The sequence below is a fragment of the Zophobas morio genome, unplaced genomic scaffold, assembly GCF_036711695.1.
Source record: "Zophobas morio isolate AGI-343-1 ecotype UQ-CSIRO unplaced genomic scaffold, CSIRO_AGI_Zmor_V1 ptg000012l, whole genome shotgun sequence".
NCBI lineage: Eukaryota > Metazoa > Arthropoda > Insecta > Coleoptera > Tenebrionidae > Zophobas > Zophobas morio.
The window spans coordinates 1,561,150-1,581,286 of record NW_026972117.1 but is presented as its reverse complement, the minus strand read 5'-3'; the positions used below and the strand labels follow the sequence as shown (position 1 = coordinate 1,581,286).

General features: G+C 31.0%; 1 protein-coding gene across 5 annotated transcripts in view; it reads right to left on the bottom strand.

Moving 5' to 3' along the window:
• Window positions 1-20,137, bottom strand: part of LOC135127548 (glutamate receptor ionotropic, kainate 2-like) — a 193,332-nt gene that overhangs the window by 84,037 nt on the left and 89,158 nt on the right. For all 5 annotated transcript variants that reach the window (XM_064053999.1, XM_064054001.1, XM_064054002.1 and 2 more), the window contains exon 3: window positions 18,945-19,106. In XM_064053999.1, the coding sequence (XP_063910069.1) occupies window positions 18,945-19,106 (162 nt within the window). The remainder of the gene's footprint in view (window positions 1-18,944; window positions 19,107-20,137) is intronic.

The window sequence follows — 20,137 nt, the reverse complement described above, 5'->3', positions numbered from 1 at the left end:
ATTCCTCCGCGTCTGACTTGTTAAATTAAATTTGCGAGTCGGCATGGAACGGAATTTATGTCCGCCGAGGTGCTATTAATTTAAAATTATTTCAGCGCGATGTCGCACTTAAAAGAACCACACCTGTTGATTGCCAACCTCTGCTCGTAATTAATTCTGTTTAGGGTGTACCTGGGCGGAGCGCGACAGGGGGTGGGGTGGCGCGTTTTTCGGGGCGAAATCTGCGTTCCTGTGGTCTAGGAGCTGGGAGTGATTTTGGGGGCAATAAATAAGTAAGGGAGGAAGTTGCGGGGGTTTTGTTGGTAATGTTCTGAATTTTTCGCTGCGCTGTCACAGGCAGTTCGGCCAAGGATTTTTTGTCTGGGAATGCAGATGCTTCGGGTTCTTGTCGGCGGTTGGAAAAATGTGCACTTGTCGGAATGCCGAGACGTCGCGTTTGTCTTTTATAAAATACTACATATATTAAAAAACTGACTGATGCACTCGAGATAAAGTAGAATGTCGGGGTATATTTCAAGGAATGGTTTAAACGTGAGTTCGAGGAAGTTTCTTATCAGTTTTACTTCCGGAACGTATAAGCTAATGATCCCTAGAATATCGAAAAATATAGATCTTGTTTACGCCGTCTGTGTCGATTTGTATAAGACAGATAATTTCCGAAATTACTAGAACGATTTTTGTCAAATTTTGCATGTATGTTAGGAATATCATGTGGATTGCAAAACGCTAAACAAAATGTTATTTAAATTTTACTCCTCCACTTGTGGTTTATGAACCCGCGTTGAATTTTTACACGATTTACTTGTATACCTATATGTATGTATGAATGTAACGGAATCTTCTCAATTAAATTTTAACCCACTTCCAGACGTCGGAATGATTGAAAATATTGCACAAGTATTAAGAACCGTTCACAATACAATTATTTCATAATTATAATCTGGTATTCTTGATAGATTTAACGAAAAACAATGTATTGGAAGTATGCAACCAATGATACGCGAGGACTATTTCATTAAATAAAAAATGTGTTGTTTAAAAAAACTAAACACGCTTCTGTAGTAATATGAACTAAAAAATACAAAATAATTTTCAAAAATTAACTTTAATACTAAAAAAAAAGCGTGGGGACAACTGATATCAAGCACCCACGTTTTTTTTACATTAAAGTTATTTTTTCAAGATTATTTTTATTTGTTAGTTCACATTGCTATAAAAGCTTGTTTATTGTTTTATTAAATTATTTTTTTTATCCTAGATAGAGATTTTTGATTTTTTCGTTTTCTAATTTTCGAATTTTCGACTTTTCAGTTTTCGATTTCTCAATTTTTCGATTTTAGACTTTTGGGATTTTTCAATTTTTCAGTTCAATTTCCTGACTTCGATTTTTGAATTTTTTGATGTTACTACTTCTCGATTTCTCGGCTCTTCGATGTTACGATTTTTAAGGTCTCTATTTCCCACTTTTTCGATTTTTCAGTCTTTCAATTCTACAATTTTTCCAAGTTTTAATTTTTGATTTCTCGAGTTTGCCGCTTTTCGATTTTTCTTGAATTTTTCAATTTTTTTTATTTTTGATTCATCGATTTATCAATTTTCCGATATTTCAGTTTTTGGAAGTTTAAATTTTTCAAGATTATTTTTCTTTGGTTTTTTGAAACAATTTTTTTTTATCCTAAATACAATCGAGATTTTTACAAAAAAAGTATAATTTCGATGCCTTAATTTTTGATATATATTTTAGTGTTAGGATTTTAAAATTTTTCAATTTCACGATTACTCAATTTTCCGATATTTCAGTTTTGAAATTTTTCAATTTTTTGATTCTTGAATTTAATGGTTTTTCAGATTTTCGATTTTTAATTCCATTTTTGGATTTCTCGATAAGTCGATTTTTCGATTTCATAACTTTTCGATTTTTGGATTTTGTGATATTTATATTTCTGGATTTCTGGACTTTTCTGTTTCTATTCTTGACGTCTCTATTTCCCAATTTATCAATTTTTTAGTCTTTCATTTCCTCAATTGTTCCAATTTTTAATTTTTCAATTGTCCTGTTTTTCAGGTTTTGTTTGTTAGTTTTTAGATTTTTTAAATTTTCAATGTTTGGACTTTTTGATATCTCGATTTTTCAGCTTTTCGGTTGTCCAATTGTTCAGTGTTTCAGTTTTGGAATTGTTCAATTTTTAGATTTTGACATTTTTCATCGATTTTACATTTTTTTAACTTTCAATTTATCAATTTTCCGATATTTCACTTTTGGAATGTTTCAATTTTTCGAGTTTTTAACTTTCAGAGATTTCAATTTTTTTGTTTCGGTTTTCCGATTTTTCAAATGTTCGACTTTTCGTCTTAAGATTTTTTGGTTCCTTCCGATATTTTAATTCTTTTATTTCTCAATTTTTCGTTTTACAGTCCTTCGAAATTTTTGGACTTTTTAAATTATAAATTTTCCAATTCTTGAATGTTTAGATTACTCGATCTTCCGATTTTTAGACTTCTCGGTCTTAGATTTTTTGGGTATTCAATTTTTCGGTTTTGGAATGTATCGATTTTAGAATTTTTTATTTTTCGGTTTTCAATTTTTCTGTTTTTAAATGTTTCGGATTTTAAATTTATTGATTTTTCAGTTTTCCTATTTTTTAATTTTTCTATTTCTCGATTTGTCGAGATTTCAAGTTTTAGAATATTATTCGATTTTCAATTTTTTGACTTTTCAATTTTTCAAATTTTAATTTTTCGTTTTTGGCCTATTTCGATTTTCTGATTTTTAGACTTTTCGACTTCTTGGTTTCTCGATCGTTTCATATTTCCATTTCTCGATTTTCCTGATTTTCATTTTTTCGATTTTTCAATTTTTCGATTCGAACTTAGTATTTTTCTATTTCTCGGTTTTTCCTTTTATTGATTTACCAGTTTTTCGATTTTTCAACTTTGAGATTTTATATTTTTCGATTTTACGATTTTGTAAATTGTATTTTTTTCAACTTTTCGTCTTTTTGATTTTCCAGTTTTTGTATTTTTCGATGTGTCAATTTTTTTAGATTTAAAATTTTTAAATTTTTTAAACTTAAATTTTTCACTTTTAGGCAATTTAGATTTATTGATTTTTCGACTTCTGGATTTTTCGACTTCTCGATCGTTTCATGTTTTTATTTCTTGATGTTTCAATTTTTCGACTTCCCTGTTTTTCGATTTTTCAAATTTTCGATGTTTTGATATTTCAATTTTTGCCAATTTTTCGGCTTTTCAGTTTTGGAATTTGTCAATTTTTCGATTCTTCAATTTTCCGATTTTTATTTATTTTTTTACTTTTTTGGTTTCTCGTTTTTTTTTTGATTTTCCAGTTTTTCTATTTTCTGATATATCGATTCTTTTAGACTTAACATTTTTCAATTTTCAAACTTTAATTTTTCGCTTTTGGGCATTCTCGATTTTTCGATTTTTCGATTTCTTGATCGTTTCATGTTTCGATTTGTTATTGCTTCGATTTTTTGATTCCTCGGTTTTCGATTTTTTGATTTTTCGGTTTTTCGATTTTTCAACTTTTCTATTTTCAGATTTTCGGGCGTTTCAAAATTTCAATTCGGTTTTTCGATTTTTAGGTTTTTTAAATTTTCGATTATTCGTTTTTTTGGTATTCCAGGTTATATCGATTTTTGATTTTTCGACTTTCCGGTTTTTCGATTTCTCTATTTTTCAGTGTTTCGAGGTTTCAATTGTTCGTTTTCCTAATTTTTCGCCATTCCACTTTTGAAAATCTCCAGATTTTTCAATTTTTCGACTTTTTAAACTTTAAATTTTTCGATTTCTCGGTTTGTCTTTTTGATTTTCCAGTTTTTGAATTTTTTGATATATAGATTTTTTTGACTTTAAAATTTGTCAATTTTTTAAATTTCAATTTTTCGCTTTTGGACTATTTCGATTTTTCGATGTTTCTATTTTTCGATTTATCGGTTTCTCAATTTTTCAATTTTTCGATGTTTCAAGATTTAAATTTTTCGATTTCCCAATTTTTCGGTATACAAGTTTTGGAATATTTCAATTTTTCCATTTTTCAATTTTCCGATTCCTCAATTTTTCGATTTTAAATTTTTTTTTAGTTTTTCTGATTGCTCGATTTTTCAATTTTCTAGTTTTTCCTTATTCCGATATAGATATCAATATTTTTAGATTTAAAATTTTTCAGTTTTTCACTTTAATTTTTATTTTCGGCTTCGTTTGATTTCTCGAATTTTTGAGATTTGTGGAATTTTTCATTTTCTCGATTTTTCAAGTTTTCGATTCTTCGATTTTTAGATCAATCAATCAATACTTTATTGGTGTTAAAAACTACAAATACAGTTTTACACAAGTCAAATACACAAGTCAAACACATTAAATTAAACTAATAAACTATTAAAATTTCTACACCGATAGATTTTTCGATTTTTCGTATTTTTGGTTTTTCAGATTTCTAAATTTTGTATATATCGATTTTTTTTAAATTCCTATTATTGATTTTTCGGTTTTTCGATTTCTCGATCGTTTCATGTTTCTGGAACACGATGTTTAAATTTTTCGATAGTTTTGAAATTTCAATTTTTCGTTTTCTTAATTTCTCACCATTTCAGTTTTGCTATTTTTCGATGTCTCGATTTTTCAGTTTTTCGATTTTTTAAATTTTAGAATTTTTGATTTCTCGATTTCTCGTTTTTTTGATTTTCCAGTTTTTCAATTTTCAATTTTTCGGTACAAGTGGGGACAATATGAAATATGTATATTTAAAGCAAATAACCAAATATTTTTCAAAAAATCCAAGTATTTTGAAACCGAACAACCGAAACAATGAAGAAACAAAAATTTTAAAAATCGAAAAATTGAAAAACAGAAGTCAAAAAATGAAAACGAAAAAAATCAAAAAACGGTATGTCGGGAAAACGAAAATTCAAAAAATGTAAAATTAAAAAATCAGAAAACACATTTTATAATTTTTTAAAGAAGCTGGAGTTGTTGGGTTGCACTCAGGAGTTAGGGAACAACCTCCAACCAATTTTTTGTATTCATATTAAGTATAAACGCTTTGAACTACATAAAATTTGAAGCATCATCTCCGCATTATCCATGAAATTCCAGCCTCACTCTTTAACAAGAAAATCGTGTATAAAGCATGAACCGGTAAGCATTCCATCCCAGGGCCGGCTTTGCTTGCCTCTAATTTCCTCCAAATTGTCTAAGCTCCTCCGAAAATCGTTTCAGCCCCGATCCGCGTTTTCGAATCCTCGATCCCGCCATATTTATATCGTCGAGCGCGGTCAACCCGTAATCAATTTACGTTTTCTCCTCACTTTTTGCCAACAGCAAAAAGGCGTTTCCGTCCTCCAGATTAAACTAATTAAGTTTTAATGAAGTGGCACGTGATTGCCCCATAATTAAGGTAGGTAAATCCCGCTCGTTGAGAACCCGATTGGATATCGAACAAGTCGCCACAATGTGCGTAATTAAAACTTTCTGGTCAACGTCAAAGAACGTCTCCCAGCTAAGACCGTCCGCGGGAATAATAATTACGGCCCCGTCGTTAATATAACAAGCGAAAAATCCAATTAAAGTTCCAAGTGGAGCAGCTTTTGAGCGAGGAATAAAAGTGGCGGCATTTTTTCGCCGTAATTACGTTGTAAACAGTAATACCAAGGGTGCGTTTCGGGACGTAGGGCTCCTCGGGGGCGCAGCATCGGCGTTTTTATGAAGTCAAGAATTACACGTGGGATGAGCGAATCTCGGGCTCGGGAGTGTATGCAGTTTGTTTTTATGAAGCGAAAAGTTGGAGGAATCCATTCCGATGGCCAACTATAAAACTGAGGTGAAGCCTGCCGGAGAGGCGGCTTTACGGCTCTCCTGTTTAGCACTTTTATGGAATAACACTAGTTGCGCGCATTTTTATTAACTTTTATGGTGATGTAGTGGTTGCGCATTGTGGATGGACGAAGTTCGGGGAGAAAGGTGGCGTTTTTGCGCCGAGGCGGGAAAGTTGGATGGAATGTTGTTTGCACTAGTGTCAGTTATGTGTTTGCTCCTGTTATTGCATGTTTGGTTAAGAGCTAATCTCTTTAGTGCGTCTGGATGCATGAGAGGGGTTAAGTGGATGCGATATTAGATGGGGGGTGTTGCTGAAGTTATCAAGGTTATAGCGGCAGACGTACTTGTAATTCTAGCGGTGCTAATTTTATTGCGCTGCTAAAATATTCCGGCTAAATCCTCACGTTCTGACGTAATTAGATAAATAAACTCACACTTGCGCTCTACATACTTAAATTAATGTCAGAACGTATTAGGAATCTTGACGAAATATACAGGATGATTCTTAAGTGCTTATTCTTTAATTACTCATTAACATATTGCGGAAAAAATAGACATCTTTGGCGTTGAAATTGAAATCTGGCTTGTAACAAATTTGTCCAACTTAATTTTTTTGGATAATGAGTCATTGTTTCTTATTGTTCAAAAAGCTCTCTGAAAAACATACAACGTGTCGCAATCCCAACATTTTTCGATAGGAGTGAGCTTTATTTTTTTAACCGATTAGGTTAATTTTATTTTTTCCATAAAAATTGTGGAGGGGCCGGGATAATTAAATAAAGTTTGTTCAAATACTGTTAAGAAACTTCTACATGACATAATGTATTTATTTTATTAGAGATTATACATTTCTTAAACTATTCTCCCGACATTTGAACGTAATATTAAGTACAATACCCATAAATTTGTTGCAATAATCAAAATCTGGTTTCTGACCAATTTTAGAAATTTTCGATAATTATAATTTTATTACGTGTCGATTAGTTGAAGTTTGATTTCTGTATAAAAGAGGTGGGCACCGGGAAAATAATTCATTAAAAAAAATAGTTCAAGAATTGCGAAGAAATTTCCGCATGAAATAACAGATTATCATAATTAAGAAAAAAATTTAGATTTTTTTGAATAACTTTTCGACGTTTGAATACTCAGAAGTTTGTCCCAAAACTGAACTCTTTTTGACGAATTGATTAACTTATTTTTTTTTTGGGAATGGTTCGTTTTTCTGCTGTACGAAGGGATTTTTCAAAAACATGTAAAAAGTCGTAATACTGAAAAATATCACATTAAAATTGTCTCATTTCGAACCGACTAGGTCAATTTTAATTTTTCATAAAATTTATGGAGGCGCCGGGATATTAATTAATTAGATAAAAAAAAAATAGTTTAAACACTCTCATTTAACTTATGTAATAAGTAAATAACGTATTTGGAAAAGAAACTAAACATATTTGTTTTCCTTGCTGCACGAAAAAATCTCTGAAAAACGTATAAAAATCCGTAATCCTGAGAAAATTTCCGATCGTAATAGCCTTAGTTTTAATCAATTAATTCAATTTTAGTTTTACAAAAATGGTGGAGGCGCCGGGATAATTAAATAAAAACATTAGTTCAAACACTGTTAAGAAACTTATGTAAAAACGAACGTATTTTACGAGAAATTAAACATTTCTTAGAGTAATCTCTCTATATTTGAACGTAAAAATACTACATTAACAAATTTGTTGTAGGTTTCAAAATCTGGTTTGTGACGGATTTGACAAATTTTATTTTTTTTCTATAATAAATCACTGATTGCTTGTTTGAAGAGCAATGTCTAAAATAAATCCAGGAAACTTGGAAAATTATTATTTTATTACGAGTGGGAAAAATAATTAATTAAAAAACTAGTTCCAGAAGTTTGAAAAACTTTTAAATGAGATAAGATATTTTGGAAAAAACATACTTTTTTGGAAGTAATTTTTTGACATCTGAACAATCAGAGATTTTTCCCAAAATTGAAACCTGACTTCGGACTAATTTGACTCACTTGATTTATTTTTAATAATGACTCATTTTTCTTGTTGTTCGAAGAGATTTCTCAAAAACATATAAAAAGTTTTATGTGTGACTTTATTATTGATAGATCAGGACAATTTTAACTCTTGCATAAAAATGGTGGAGGCGCCGGGATAAAAATCGAATAAAAAATTTGTTTTTTTTAAAAGGGATTATACATTTTATAGACCTATGTCTTGGTTTTTGAAGAAAATATGAAGACATTTGCAAATTTGTCTCAAAATAAAAATCTGGTTTCTGATTGATTTGACAAACTATTTTTTTTTTTATAATACCTCGACCCACTTATTAGGTAAAATTTATAAATTAATAAAAAAAAATGTTCAAGAATTGTGAAGAAACTTGTGGATGAAATAACAAACTTTCGGAATTCTGAAAATATAGACATTTTTTTAAACAAATTTTCGACGTTTGAGTTACTTAGAATTTTGTTCCGAAATTAAACTGTGATTTCTGATCGAATTGCTTAACTTAATTTTTTTGGGAATCGCTCGTTTTTCCCTGTTGTATGAAGCGATTTTTCAAAAACATACAAAAAGTCGTATTCCTAAAAAAAATCCAAAAAATCTAAATTTTTCTGAATTTTTCGAATTTTCGATTTAACGGCCTTTCGATTTCTCGATTTTTCAACTTGCGATCTACCAATTTTTCGATATTTTAGTTTAGAGTTTTTGCGGTTTTTTGTTCAATTGTTCGTGTTTTTTTTTAAATTTCTAGACTTTCCGATTACTCGTTTTATCGATTCTTCAAATTTTAGATTTCTTGATTTTTAGGTTTCTCAGTTTTCCGATGTTCCAATTTTACGATTTTTCAATTTTTGGACTCTTCAATTTTTCGATTTTTAAATTTTTGGGGCTTTTAAAAAACAGTTTTCCGATTTGTCGATTAATTAATAATAATTAATTATAAATAATTTTTTAATTTTCCCATTTCTTGATTCCTCGACTTTTCAATGTTTTTTAAAGTTTCATTTTTCAGTTTTTCGGTTCTTCAATTTTTGGATTTCTCAATTTTTCATGTTTTCGATCTTTTAAACTTTGGATCATTAATTTTTTGTTTTTTAAATTTGTAGGTCTTTCGATTTTTCGATATTTTAATTTCTCAATGTTTAAAATTCCAGATTTTTCGATATCTTGATTTTTCGCGATTTTTCATTTCTCCGATATTTCTATTTTTCAATTTTTCGAATTTTGAAATTTTAGACTTCTCGTTTTTTTGAAGTTTCGATCTCTCGATGTTTCAATGTTCGACTTCTTCGGTTTTAGATTTTTCGGTTTTTAATTATTCAATTTTTAACATTTCGATGTTTCAATTTTAGATGTTTCAACTTCTTGACTTCTGGATGTTTCTAATTTTGAATTTTTTAATTTCTTGGTTTTTAGGTTTTTCGATTTTACAACTAGATTTTTAGATGTTTCAATTTTTAGATTTTTGTATTTCCCAATTTTTGGTCATTTCAGTTTTGGAATTTTCCAATTTCTCGATTTTTCGGTTTCTCGATTCATCAATTTTCCTATTCTAAAAAATTGTGTATTTTCAATTTTCCGGTTTTTGGATTGTTAAATCTTGGATTTGTGAATTTTTCAATTTTTCATTTATTTGATGTTTTCATTCCTCGACTATTCAAATTTTCGGTTTTTTAAAATTTCGCATTTTTTCCCAATCTTTCGATTTTGCGATTGTTTGATGTTTTGATCGACTTCTTGATTTTCGATTTTAAAATTATTCAATTTCTGGATTGTTAAAATTTTCAATTTGTCGATATTTCGATGTTTTGATTGTTTAATTTCTTGATTTTTCGATTTTAGTCTATTTTGAACTGCCAATTTTTCGATTTTTTGGGTTCTCAACTTTTAGATTTCTCGATTCTCGATCTTTTGATGTTTCCATTTTTTTCAATGTTTCAGTTTTAGAATTTTGCGTTATTTCGAATTTTCGATTTCCCGCTTTTTTGTTTTTCAATTTTTCGACCTCTCGGTTTTTCTACATTTCAATTTTGGGAATTTTTCAATATCTGAGAAAATTTGTGATCGGAGTGATCTTATTTTTAACCGATCGAGTCAATTTTACTTTTTATAAAAATGGTGGAGGCGCCGGGAAAATAATTAAGAAAAAAGTTAAAAAAATTGTGAAGAAACCTCTGTATTAAATAACATATTTTAGAAAAACTAAACACTTTTCGAAGTAATTTCTCGACTTTTGAACACTTGGAGGTTTGTCCCAAAACTAAAATCTGGTTTCTAAACGAATCGACAAAATAGATTTTTTTTTTATAATGGCTTATTCTTCCATGTTGTTTGAAAAGATCTCTCAAAAACGTAACAAAAAAATAGTGTTCCTGAGAAAATTTCCGCCTGGAGTGAACATGTTCTTAATTAATTATGTCAATTTTATTCTTGCCTAAAAATGGTGGAGGTGCCGGGATTATAATTATATAAAAATAAATTCAGACTGTTAACTGATTTTCCATACCATCTTTAGAAGTGATTATGCATTTCTTAGAGTAATCTTTCGATGTTTGAACAGCATAACACAACATCCAAATTTGGCGCAACATTGAAAATCAGATTTCTGACGGATTTGACAAACTTATTTTTTTTATAACTCAGTTATTTTTGTTATATGAAGAGATATGTCAAAATTAATCCAGCAAATTCTCCAGAATTATAACCATATTTTGTGTCGATTTGGTACAATTTAATTTTTCAATAATTAATTAGAAAAATAGTTCAAGAATTTTGAAAACATTTTTGCATGAAATAACACTTTTCGGAAAAAACTAGACCTTTTCGGAAATAATTTTTTAGCTTCAATTTTTCATTAGTTTTCTGCTACTACTTGAAAACAAACGGCGAAAATAGACCCAAATTTGCGATGGCCCTTTTGCAACCCATCCTACAACCTTTAATAGACTCTGTTGATTTATTAAATTTCGAAACGCATTATTTAGAATAAAAATAAATTGCGTCGACCTCCACTGCCATAAAAACATAATACGAAAATGTTTAAAGCCGATAACTTAAGACGCCGGCTCTTGCTATAAAAATATGTGAAGAATTTTATAACCGCAAATAAAACGTCAACCTTATGAAAAGTTATTAAAATTTACCGCCGACATTCTTCTGCGAATGCGTTATAAATACGCGTAATGCACACTATACGTCACAGTGTTTGCGGTAACAGCTTGATAAAATTACTACTCCATAAACCCGTCTAGACGCCTTCTTCACCTCTTTATGCCAATGCACATTATTTCCGGTGCACACAAGTCGTGTTCGCGATATTCTTTATGATTATGACGCGGTAAAAGCTTCACGAGGAGTTTTACAAGGCATGAAAATTTCATGCAGGACTTAACACTTTACACACTTTAACGCCTCCACTAAATCTCTATTATTTATACAACTTTGATTAAAAAGTGTCGCTCCTTTTCGACTTTTGTTTCATTTGCTAATTGAATCGTGATCTAATTAAGACTCTTATTCGTTTCAAAGCGCACCTTTCAAATAATTACGACTTTCACTCCACTTAATATCCACCCAGACTTATTCCTTTCTCCTCATTCATTACCGGATGCGTACTTTGGTTTCTTTGATGTTTCGCAGCGAGTGTGCTAACCTGTCAAATCATCAAACGATGTCGCGGTATCGTTTTCTTCCATCTCTATACAATTTTCTTAACACGGCGCGGGTTTATTTTGAGACTTTTGCTGTCTTTGCTACCGTTATGAGAGAAATCGGCACGGAAAGGCGTAGTCAGCAGATACAACATATCAGAAGTGGCGGAAATTCGATCGCAGGTAAAACCTTGTTCTAGAGTATTTTAACAAATTTTATATTTATCCCGGCGCCTCCACCACTTTAATCAAAACAAAAATTGTCCCAGTGTTGTGAAGGGGTTGTGACTTAGACACATATATTTCGATTTCCCGTTTATTTCACTACCCACATAACAAAACTTACATGACAACTTTATACATGGCCATGATCACACATGGCAACTTCTTCTCTACCTTACACACATTCTCCCCCCTGTCTCTTCGTTGACTCCTCTATTTATCACTTCCTCGTAACGAGGGCAACTGACCATATTCTTACAAAATACAGAGGAGTCAGCGATTACAAAACATTTGGACAAGCAACCTAATTTAATATAGCTAACAAAACTATGTCGAAATGAAATTATAATGCAACAATAATGCAACAATAACCTACTTTACTTTACAACACCAGCTGGTTTGAAATGGGATAATTTTTATGGGAAATGTTCCCAGGATTATCAATCTTGTCTTATTTTTGTCATATTTCTTTCAACAGCAGAGAAAATATATTAGTTAAATGAAGTGGATTTTGTCTTGAAAAGTTATAAATTCCATCAAAGGAACAGCGTCACAGGCTTGTATTATGTTGACTTGATTATATGTAAATCTTCTTTATTACGCAGGAATAAGATATCGTGTTGAAAAGAGTTTTCCAGTTAAATGCAGAGCTTTGATGTACTTACAAGACGCTGATATTTTCAAACCAAGAAATATTTTAAATGTAAGTGTGCAAGATTCGTAGCCACGGATGAAATTAACGGATTTATCAAAAGAGAACTAGTTATGGTCGACTTCAGTTCCAGTACGTTCACAAACTCAAAAAAGTTTTAGTCAAGTATAGTAGCATTGTTTAAGTATATTATAGTTGGACAACCTATACGGACAATCACTTTCCCATGTACAAAAGAATGAATATATATTTTACATCTCACTCGCTTCACTATGAAGTGGCGGTACCTTACGAAAGGGGGCAAAAATAGTCCGTAAGCACGTGATGTCGATAAGGTAGTAAACGGACGTATTAATCAGTACGTTGTACGGGGAGCAGTCACAAAATAAGTAAACGTACGTGTTGAAGACTTTACTGTAATATATGTATATGTAGTGCATACCTGTTTCAAGGTTAAGGTAACAAAAATTTAATATTATTGCGGTATACCTATTATCCATGAATTGCATGGCTAACAAATATGCGTCCCTTCGTCCACTTTAAAGGTATACGAAATTAAACGACCACTACTTTAATTAATAAGTAACAAGTCATCTAATTTGCCTCCAGAATAACATGGATTATCATCAAACTATGAACACCAAATTAATTCAATATGAACATCTTCTTACGTATTTTTTTTTATTAACAGTAGTCAAATCATTAAATACATATTATTTTTGAAACTAAAATGCATTTTATCCTAAGATTGTATCACAAAATATTCATCACCATTTAAATATATACGATTTAGACATCAAGAAATAAATTTAGAATTGCAAAAATTATACTAAAACAGCCTTAAATGTGTCTTGTATGGACGTGCTTATCAGTATGTAGGCATTTTAACGCACAGCAATAATCGTTCTTGATGAGTAATGACTGATGACTACTGTAACACAGTAAATCCTCGAAATCGAAAATTTAAAACACTGAAAAATTCAAATATGGGAAAATTGTAAAATCGAGAAATCGAAACATAAAAAAATCAAAAAAATAAAAATTGGAAAATCTAAAATTTAAAAATCGAGAAATTGAACAATCGGTTAATTCAAAAATCGAAAGATCGAAAAATTGGAAAATCGAAAAATAAAAAAAAATTGGACAATCGAAAATTTAAAAATTCCTAAAATTGAAAAATTGAAATATAGAGAACTGAAAACTCAAAAAATCGAAAAAAATTAATAATTTCAAAAATTGAAAAGTTAAAATTGAGAAATCGAAAAACTGAAAAATCACAAAATTGAACGAAATATCAAAAAATTAGGAAATTAAAAAATTGAGAAACAAAAAAGTAAAAAAATCAGAGTCTAAAAATCGCAACCTTAAAAAATCGAAAAATTGAAAAATCAAAAACCTGAATAATCGAAAAATTGAAGAACTGAAGAACTTAAAAATCGAAACTTTAGGAAGTGGAAAAATGGGAATATAAAAAAATAGATTAATTGAGAAATCCAAAAACTAAAAATTCAGAAACGTCAAAATTCGAAAAATAAAAAAATATTGAAGAACTAAAAAATCGAAAAATCTAAAATTTAAAACACTGAAAAGTTAAAATATCCTAAAACTGAAAAATGGAGAAATCCAAACATCACAAAATCAAAAATAAAAATAAAAATAAAAATCTAAAATTTAATAATCGAAAAACTGAAAAACCAACGAATCGAGAAGTCGAGAATTTAAAAAATTGGACAATTGAAAAATCGGATAAATCCAAAATCGAAACATCGAAAAATCGAGAAACCGAAAAGCAAAAAATCGAAAAACCAACAAATCGAAAAATCGAAACATTGTAAAATTCAAAAATTGAGACATCGAGAAATCGAAAAATCAAAAGACAAAAAAAATCGAGGAGTCGAAAAATCGAGAAGTCGAAAAATCAAAAAATTGAGAAACCGAAGTAGGCCAAAATCGAAAACTTAAATATGGAAAAAATTGATAAAGCGAGATTGAATAATCAAAACATCGAAACATCCGAATCTCAATGAATTGAGATCTCAAAAAATTTAAACATTCGTAAATTTAAAAAATTAAAATATAGAACTTGAAACTCGAGAAACTGAAAAATCTAGAAATTTAAAAATTAAAATATGAAAAAGTTGAAAAATTGAGAAATTAAAATAAAAAACAAAAAACTGAAAATCCAAAAATAAAAAATAGAAAAATCTAGAAGTCGAAAAATGAAAGAATCGAGGTATTGAAAAATATCAAAACTGAAAGAAATATCCAAAAATTGAGAAATCGACAAACCAATAAAGCGAAGTCGAAAAATCGAAGAATTGAAGAACTGAAAAATCGAAACTTTGAGAAGTGGGAAAATCAAAAATAGATTAATTGAGAAATCAGAAAACTGAAAATTTAACTCAAATATTTGAAAAATTCAAAAATTTAAATACTGAAGAACTGAAAAGTCAAAAAATCGAGAAATCGAAAAAACTAAAATTTAAAACAATGAATAATTAAAATATCGCAAAATTGAAGAATCGAGAGATCCAATTCAATTTGAAAAATTGAAAAATCGAGGCATTGAAAAATTGGAAAACCCAGAAATTGAAAAGCTCAAAAGAAAAAAATTGAAAAACCGAGAAATCCAAAAATCGAAACATCGAAAAATTCAAAAACTTGAGACTTCGAGAAATCGAAAAATCGGAGGATCGAGAAATTGAGGAGTCGGAAGCCGAAAAGGAAAGTTAAAAATTGAAAAATTGAGAAATCGAACAATCAAAACAACGAAACATTTGAATTCGATAAATTGAGAAATCAAAAAATTGAATAATCGAAAAATTTTAAAAAAGAAAAACTGGAAAATCAAAAATTAAAATTCAAAAAATCGAAAAATGAAAAATTGAAATATAGAAGAACTGAAAACTCGAGATATCGAAAAACCTAGAATTTTAAAAAATGAAATATTAAAACATCGAAAAGTTTAAAAATTGAGAAATCGAAGCATTAAACAGTCCCAGAATTGAAAAATCTAAAGTTTACAATAAATGAAAATCCAAAAAGGAAAAAAGCGAGAAATCAAAAAAAAATCCATCAATTCAAAAATCGAAAAGTCGAAAAATTGAAATATTGAAAAATTTCATAACTAAAAGAAATATTCAAAAAATTGAGAAATTAAAAAATTCGAAAATTGAGAAATCGAAAATCTAAAAAAGCAAAATTGAAAAATCGTAATCTTAAAAAATCGAAAAATTGAGGAATTGAAGATGTGAAAAATCGAAACTTTAGGAAATCCAGAAATGGACAAATAAAAAAAATACTTTAGAAATCGGCAAACTGAAAATTTAGAAACGTGAAAATTTGAAAAATTGAAAAATCGAAATATTTAAAAACCGTAAAATTGAAGAGGACAAAAATTGAGAAATCGTATCATTGAAACATCGTAAGATTGAGAAATCGAAAAATAAAAAAATCGAGAAATAGAAAATTTAAGGAATGGAGGAATCGGAAAAGCCCAAAATTGAAATATTGAAAAATTGAGACATGTAAAGTTGAAAAGTCGAGAAATCGACAAGTCGAAAAATCCCAATAGCGTATTTAGGTATAAATCACAAGATCAGGACTATTCTACTTTTTAAAATTTAAATACATAACATTATAAATTGGAAAATGTTGATTTTTTTTTTCCAAAAATCTTGACGTCTAAGGTGAAAACTCGACACGGATGCATAAACCGTAAACGGGGCCAAACTACCATTTTACTCTTGTAAAATTTGGAGATTGCGTCATTTCATTGTTCGTGACAAATTTTGGAGAGTGTAATTTGATAATACAATTTGAAATGTAAATTTTGTCATTCGGGAACATTATGTATTAAATCGTTAAGATGTTCAAGAACTTTGTTCACTTATTCGTTGTAAAGTCCAATGGTCGAAATGGGTTAGTTCTTCGTAGTGGATGTATTGTATCACATCAACTCTAACGAATATCGGTTTATAGATAAATCGCTTAAAGCCGATATTGGCCTGAGTGAGCTTTGGTCTGTAGATCAAACAAGTTCTCAGGCGACGAAAAATTGCATGTGAACCTATAAGGGATTTTTTCATGCCTTAGAAAATTAAAAAGTAAAAAATACAATAACAAAAATTTTAAAATGCGGTTTACGAAAAATTAGTTGACCTGTGCAAAGAAGAAAATTTTGGAAACGCTAACAAATATGACATCTTAAAAAAAAAAACACTTGAAGAAGTGCTTTCGGCGTAATGTTTTTGATGCTCGCGTGAACAAAATACTCTGTCAGTGTGCAGTGCGCAAAGAGTTAACTGTGCAGATCTAGCCGAAAATCCGAAAACCAAATCGCTGTGTGTAGGGCCAGCATAACGGAAGTAATAAATCATCCCATCGGTTGAAGAACGTTGGGTCGGTGCACTGATGTCGGTATTATGTCCTGAGAGGTGCCCAATACACCCAATAAAATGGAACAGACAAAATAAAGCTTCAAACATGATTATTTTTATACTAAAATTCTGAAGTTTATAAACTGCACATTTTATTTATTTATTTATTTATTTTATCTTGTTTTCGAACTATAATAAACATTTCAAACAATGTCTGTAACTTATTTTAATGTAAATTACATTCATGTGGTTAACAAAATCAGATGTAATATTACTGTGATTTTGACCTTATTCTAGATTTTATTACAGCAGAACGGCGTATCCTTTTTAAATTTTAGAAGTTACGGAAACTAGTTCAAGAAACAATTAGTTATCTCGGATTTTTGGAACAAAATCTACCAAAATGTCCGATAACAGCAATTGTTTTTCATAGAAACAAACAGTCTTCAAAGCAGCCTTTAACAACTCGATATTACAAACATGCCTCTTAAATTCTTTATGCGTTTTTTTCTCTCTTGTAATTATTTGCCGAAAGTTTATGTCATTCTGTTATTTACTTTGAACATATATTTTCATTTTGTGTTAATATTTTTGTAACACCACGAATCTAAATTTTACTTAAAATCTTGTTTTACTTTAATCTTGTAAAACTAAACAATTATACCAGTTTAAAAACCCGTGGAAAGTTTCTGTCAGTCTTCAGATATAGTCAAATAAAAATATGCGTCAAATTCATTTAAATTCAATTCTTTCTTATCACGTTACAATGCGTTGCTTCATATTTTTTATGTCAAGTATATTTTCATATTTTGTACATATATGTTTATACACATTACTGTTTACGGAACAATGTTAATTATGGATTTATGGATAACTCCTCGTATAAGAGCAGAGTGAAGGGTGTTTGCCTTTGCTAATGTTTGATGGCGCCATCTGATTTAGAGTAAAATAAACCTAATACGTTGGCTCACTGTAGTGAAAATGCGCGTTGACGAAAAATTTGTCCCACGCCCCCTGGATTCCTTGTCCTAAAGCTCACTATTTAGGCGAAGTAAAATTTGTATTAGGTTGTCCAACTATAATATACTTAAACAATGATAGTAGTTTCCAGAGTTTGAAACAATTTTTTGAAAAATGAAGTCACAGAATCTTGAAACTATATTATTGGTCTTGAGGTTTTCGTCTACGGCTGGCAGTAAAACAAGAGTGAGAAATCGTTCTAGTTTCTGAAAAAAAAGCTCAAACTTGTGCTTTGAAATTTATTTTGTATTTAAAGCTGTTCGCCTATATTCCGCAAAGTTCGTAGATATGCAACAAATTTGTGAAGTTCGTTAACTGTTCGCGACACTTCGATAACCCCTGTCTTAGACACTGTGTGAAATTTATTTGCGAATAGCCCGAAATCGCCTTAAATAAAGTCCTCGAAGCCGGCGAAAAAATCTTCCCCAACTTCCAACCTCATGACAACTTAATCCAAACCGCCGATCAATATTTACCTTGGATAAGCGACCGACTGCTAATCCCAAAGCAAACTCGCGAATAACATACATAAAGATGAATCGTGTTTGTGCATCCATTTGAAAACCAGTAAAATAGTACCCGGTCAATCCATAACCGTCACGCGTCAACCGTTCGCCTTTAAAGTTAAACGCAAACATTCCCGGCTAATCCTGTTTGAGCAGGTTTAATCTTAAGAATGTGCGTCGCATCCCGGAATATTCTAACCGGCGACGAAGGTCAGGGTTTTTATTTATTATTCGTAGATAAAATATCGCATAAATACGCCGAAAATATGGTCTTCTTTTGGCGCAGTCGAACGGATAGCAATTGTGGCCCGACCGACCGAACGCTGGAAAAAATTAAGCCATACGCAAGACGGATAGGATAACATCGGGTTAAATTGAAGTAAAAGAATTGGAAATTTTTTCGGGGATTCGGAGGAACGCTTAGGGAAATTACTGGTTTAAATCACCCGGACTTGCTTGACACGTTCTTATAAAGCCGATTTTTTGCCAACAACAGAAAGTACCACGCCCAGGTGAATTAATTTCCAGCCTCGTTTTAAAACGTCGGTCTTATCGGATACCACTTAACATTCATACGGTGTGAGTGAATCCCCTAAATCGCGTAAATGTGCCTCACAAATGCGGCACTTAACCCGCCACTTTGTTCTACGTCCACTCACCCTTCTTGCTGGCATGGAAGCTGTCATCACGTGGCACGTATTGGATATCATACACGAGGGATGTGTACGGCAGCAGGGTTTTATCCTTGTTGATTTTGTAGACGGCATATTTGAAAGCTAATTCTGTAGCGCTGTCTCTCTGGTCCTCGGTAAATATCGCCCCTGAAATTACGACCCTTCAATTAGTGCGAGTGCTGTCGAAAGGCATTATTCGTTACAAGTGGTGTGATCTATGACGCGCGGTAATTTCTGCGAAACTTTGGATTTTTATCGTTTCAGAATTTCATTTTATCTAAAAATTGCAATCAATCCGCTCCGCGAGCCTCAAACGACAATATATATCCGCATATTTTAACAAAATTCTTCGTCCTCGAAATAAAAGAAATTACCCAATCGCCCCTCTCCGATAAACCAGATTGACGGCCATCAAAGGCAGTTAAGTTCGCAAATGCGCCCTGCTGTCATCCAAAAACCCGCGTAACTGAGACAGAAGGCAATTATGTCCGACTGTATATCTTCTTTCCGGCAGCGTTCGATACGTCACGCATTTCTTCAGCGAATGGTCGTTCGCTAAGTGACACCTCTAATCCGGGCTTTGCGAGAGCCCCGCTAATTTAATGTCGGAATGAATGTAACTATTCGTTCAACATTTATTCAGAGAGGCAGTAATTCACGCGGATTCCTCTGTTTTGTGAGCGCTCGCTTTGATAAAATATGGGCGGAGAGGCGATATTAATACGCTCTGGAATCGCACAACAAAAACTTATTTTGGAAAATGGGACGATTTGATGGGATTTAGCGTTTGTATAGGGGACGGGGGATCAATAAATTGGGTTGCTGCTTGAAGAAAAAAATTTAATGTTATTGTTTTTTTGGTGTAAAGAAATCCGCAAATTAATTTAGACGCGATATTGATTTCAATGCGACAAAGAGAGACTAGGAATTGGGCGAACGTATTGGTTGTAGGTTTACGCGTTAAAATAAGGTAATCTGCCTGGAATTAGTCTGGAGAGTAGTCCTAGGAGGGCACTTTCTTTACAATAGTTCCCGAGGGAGGAATATTGACTTCACGGTTTCACAACGTTTCGACGCACTTGTCCCGAATCTAATGCGTCATTTTTTACTAAATTAAAAAAAAAATACAAAATAACTTCAGCAAACAACCATTCTCAAAATAAACTCTCCAAAGCGCT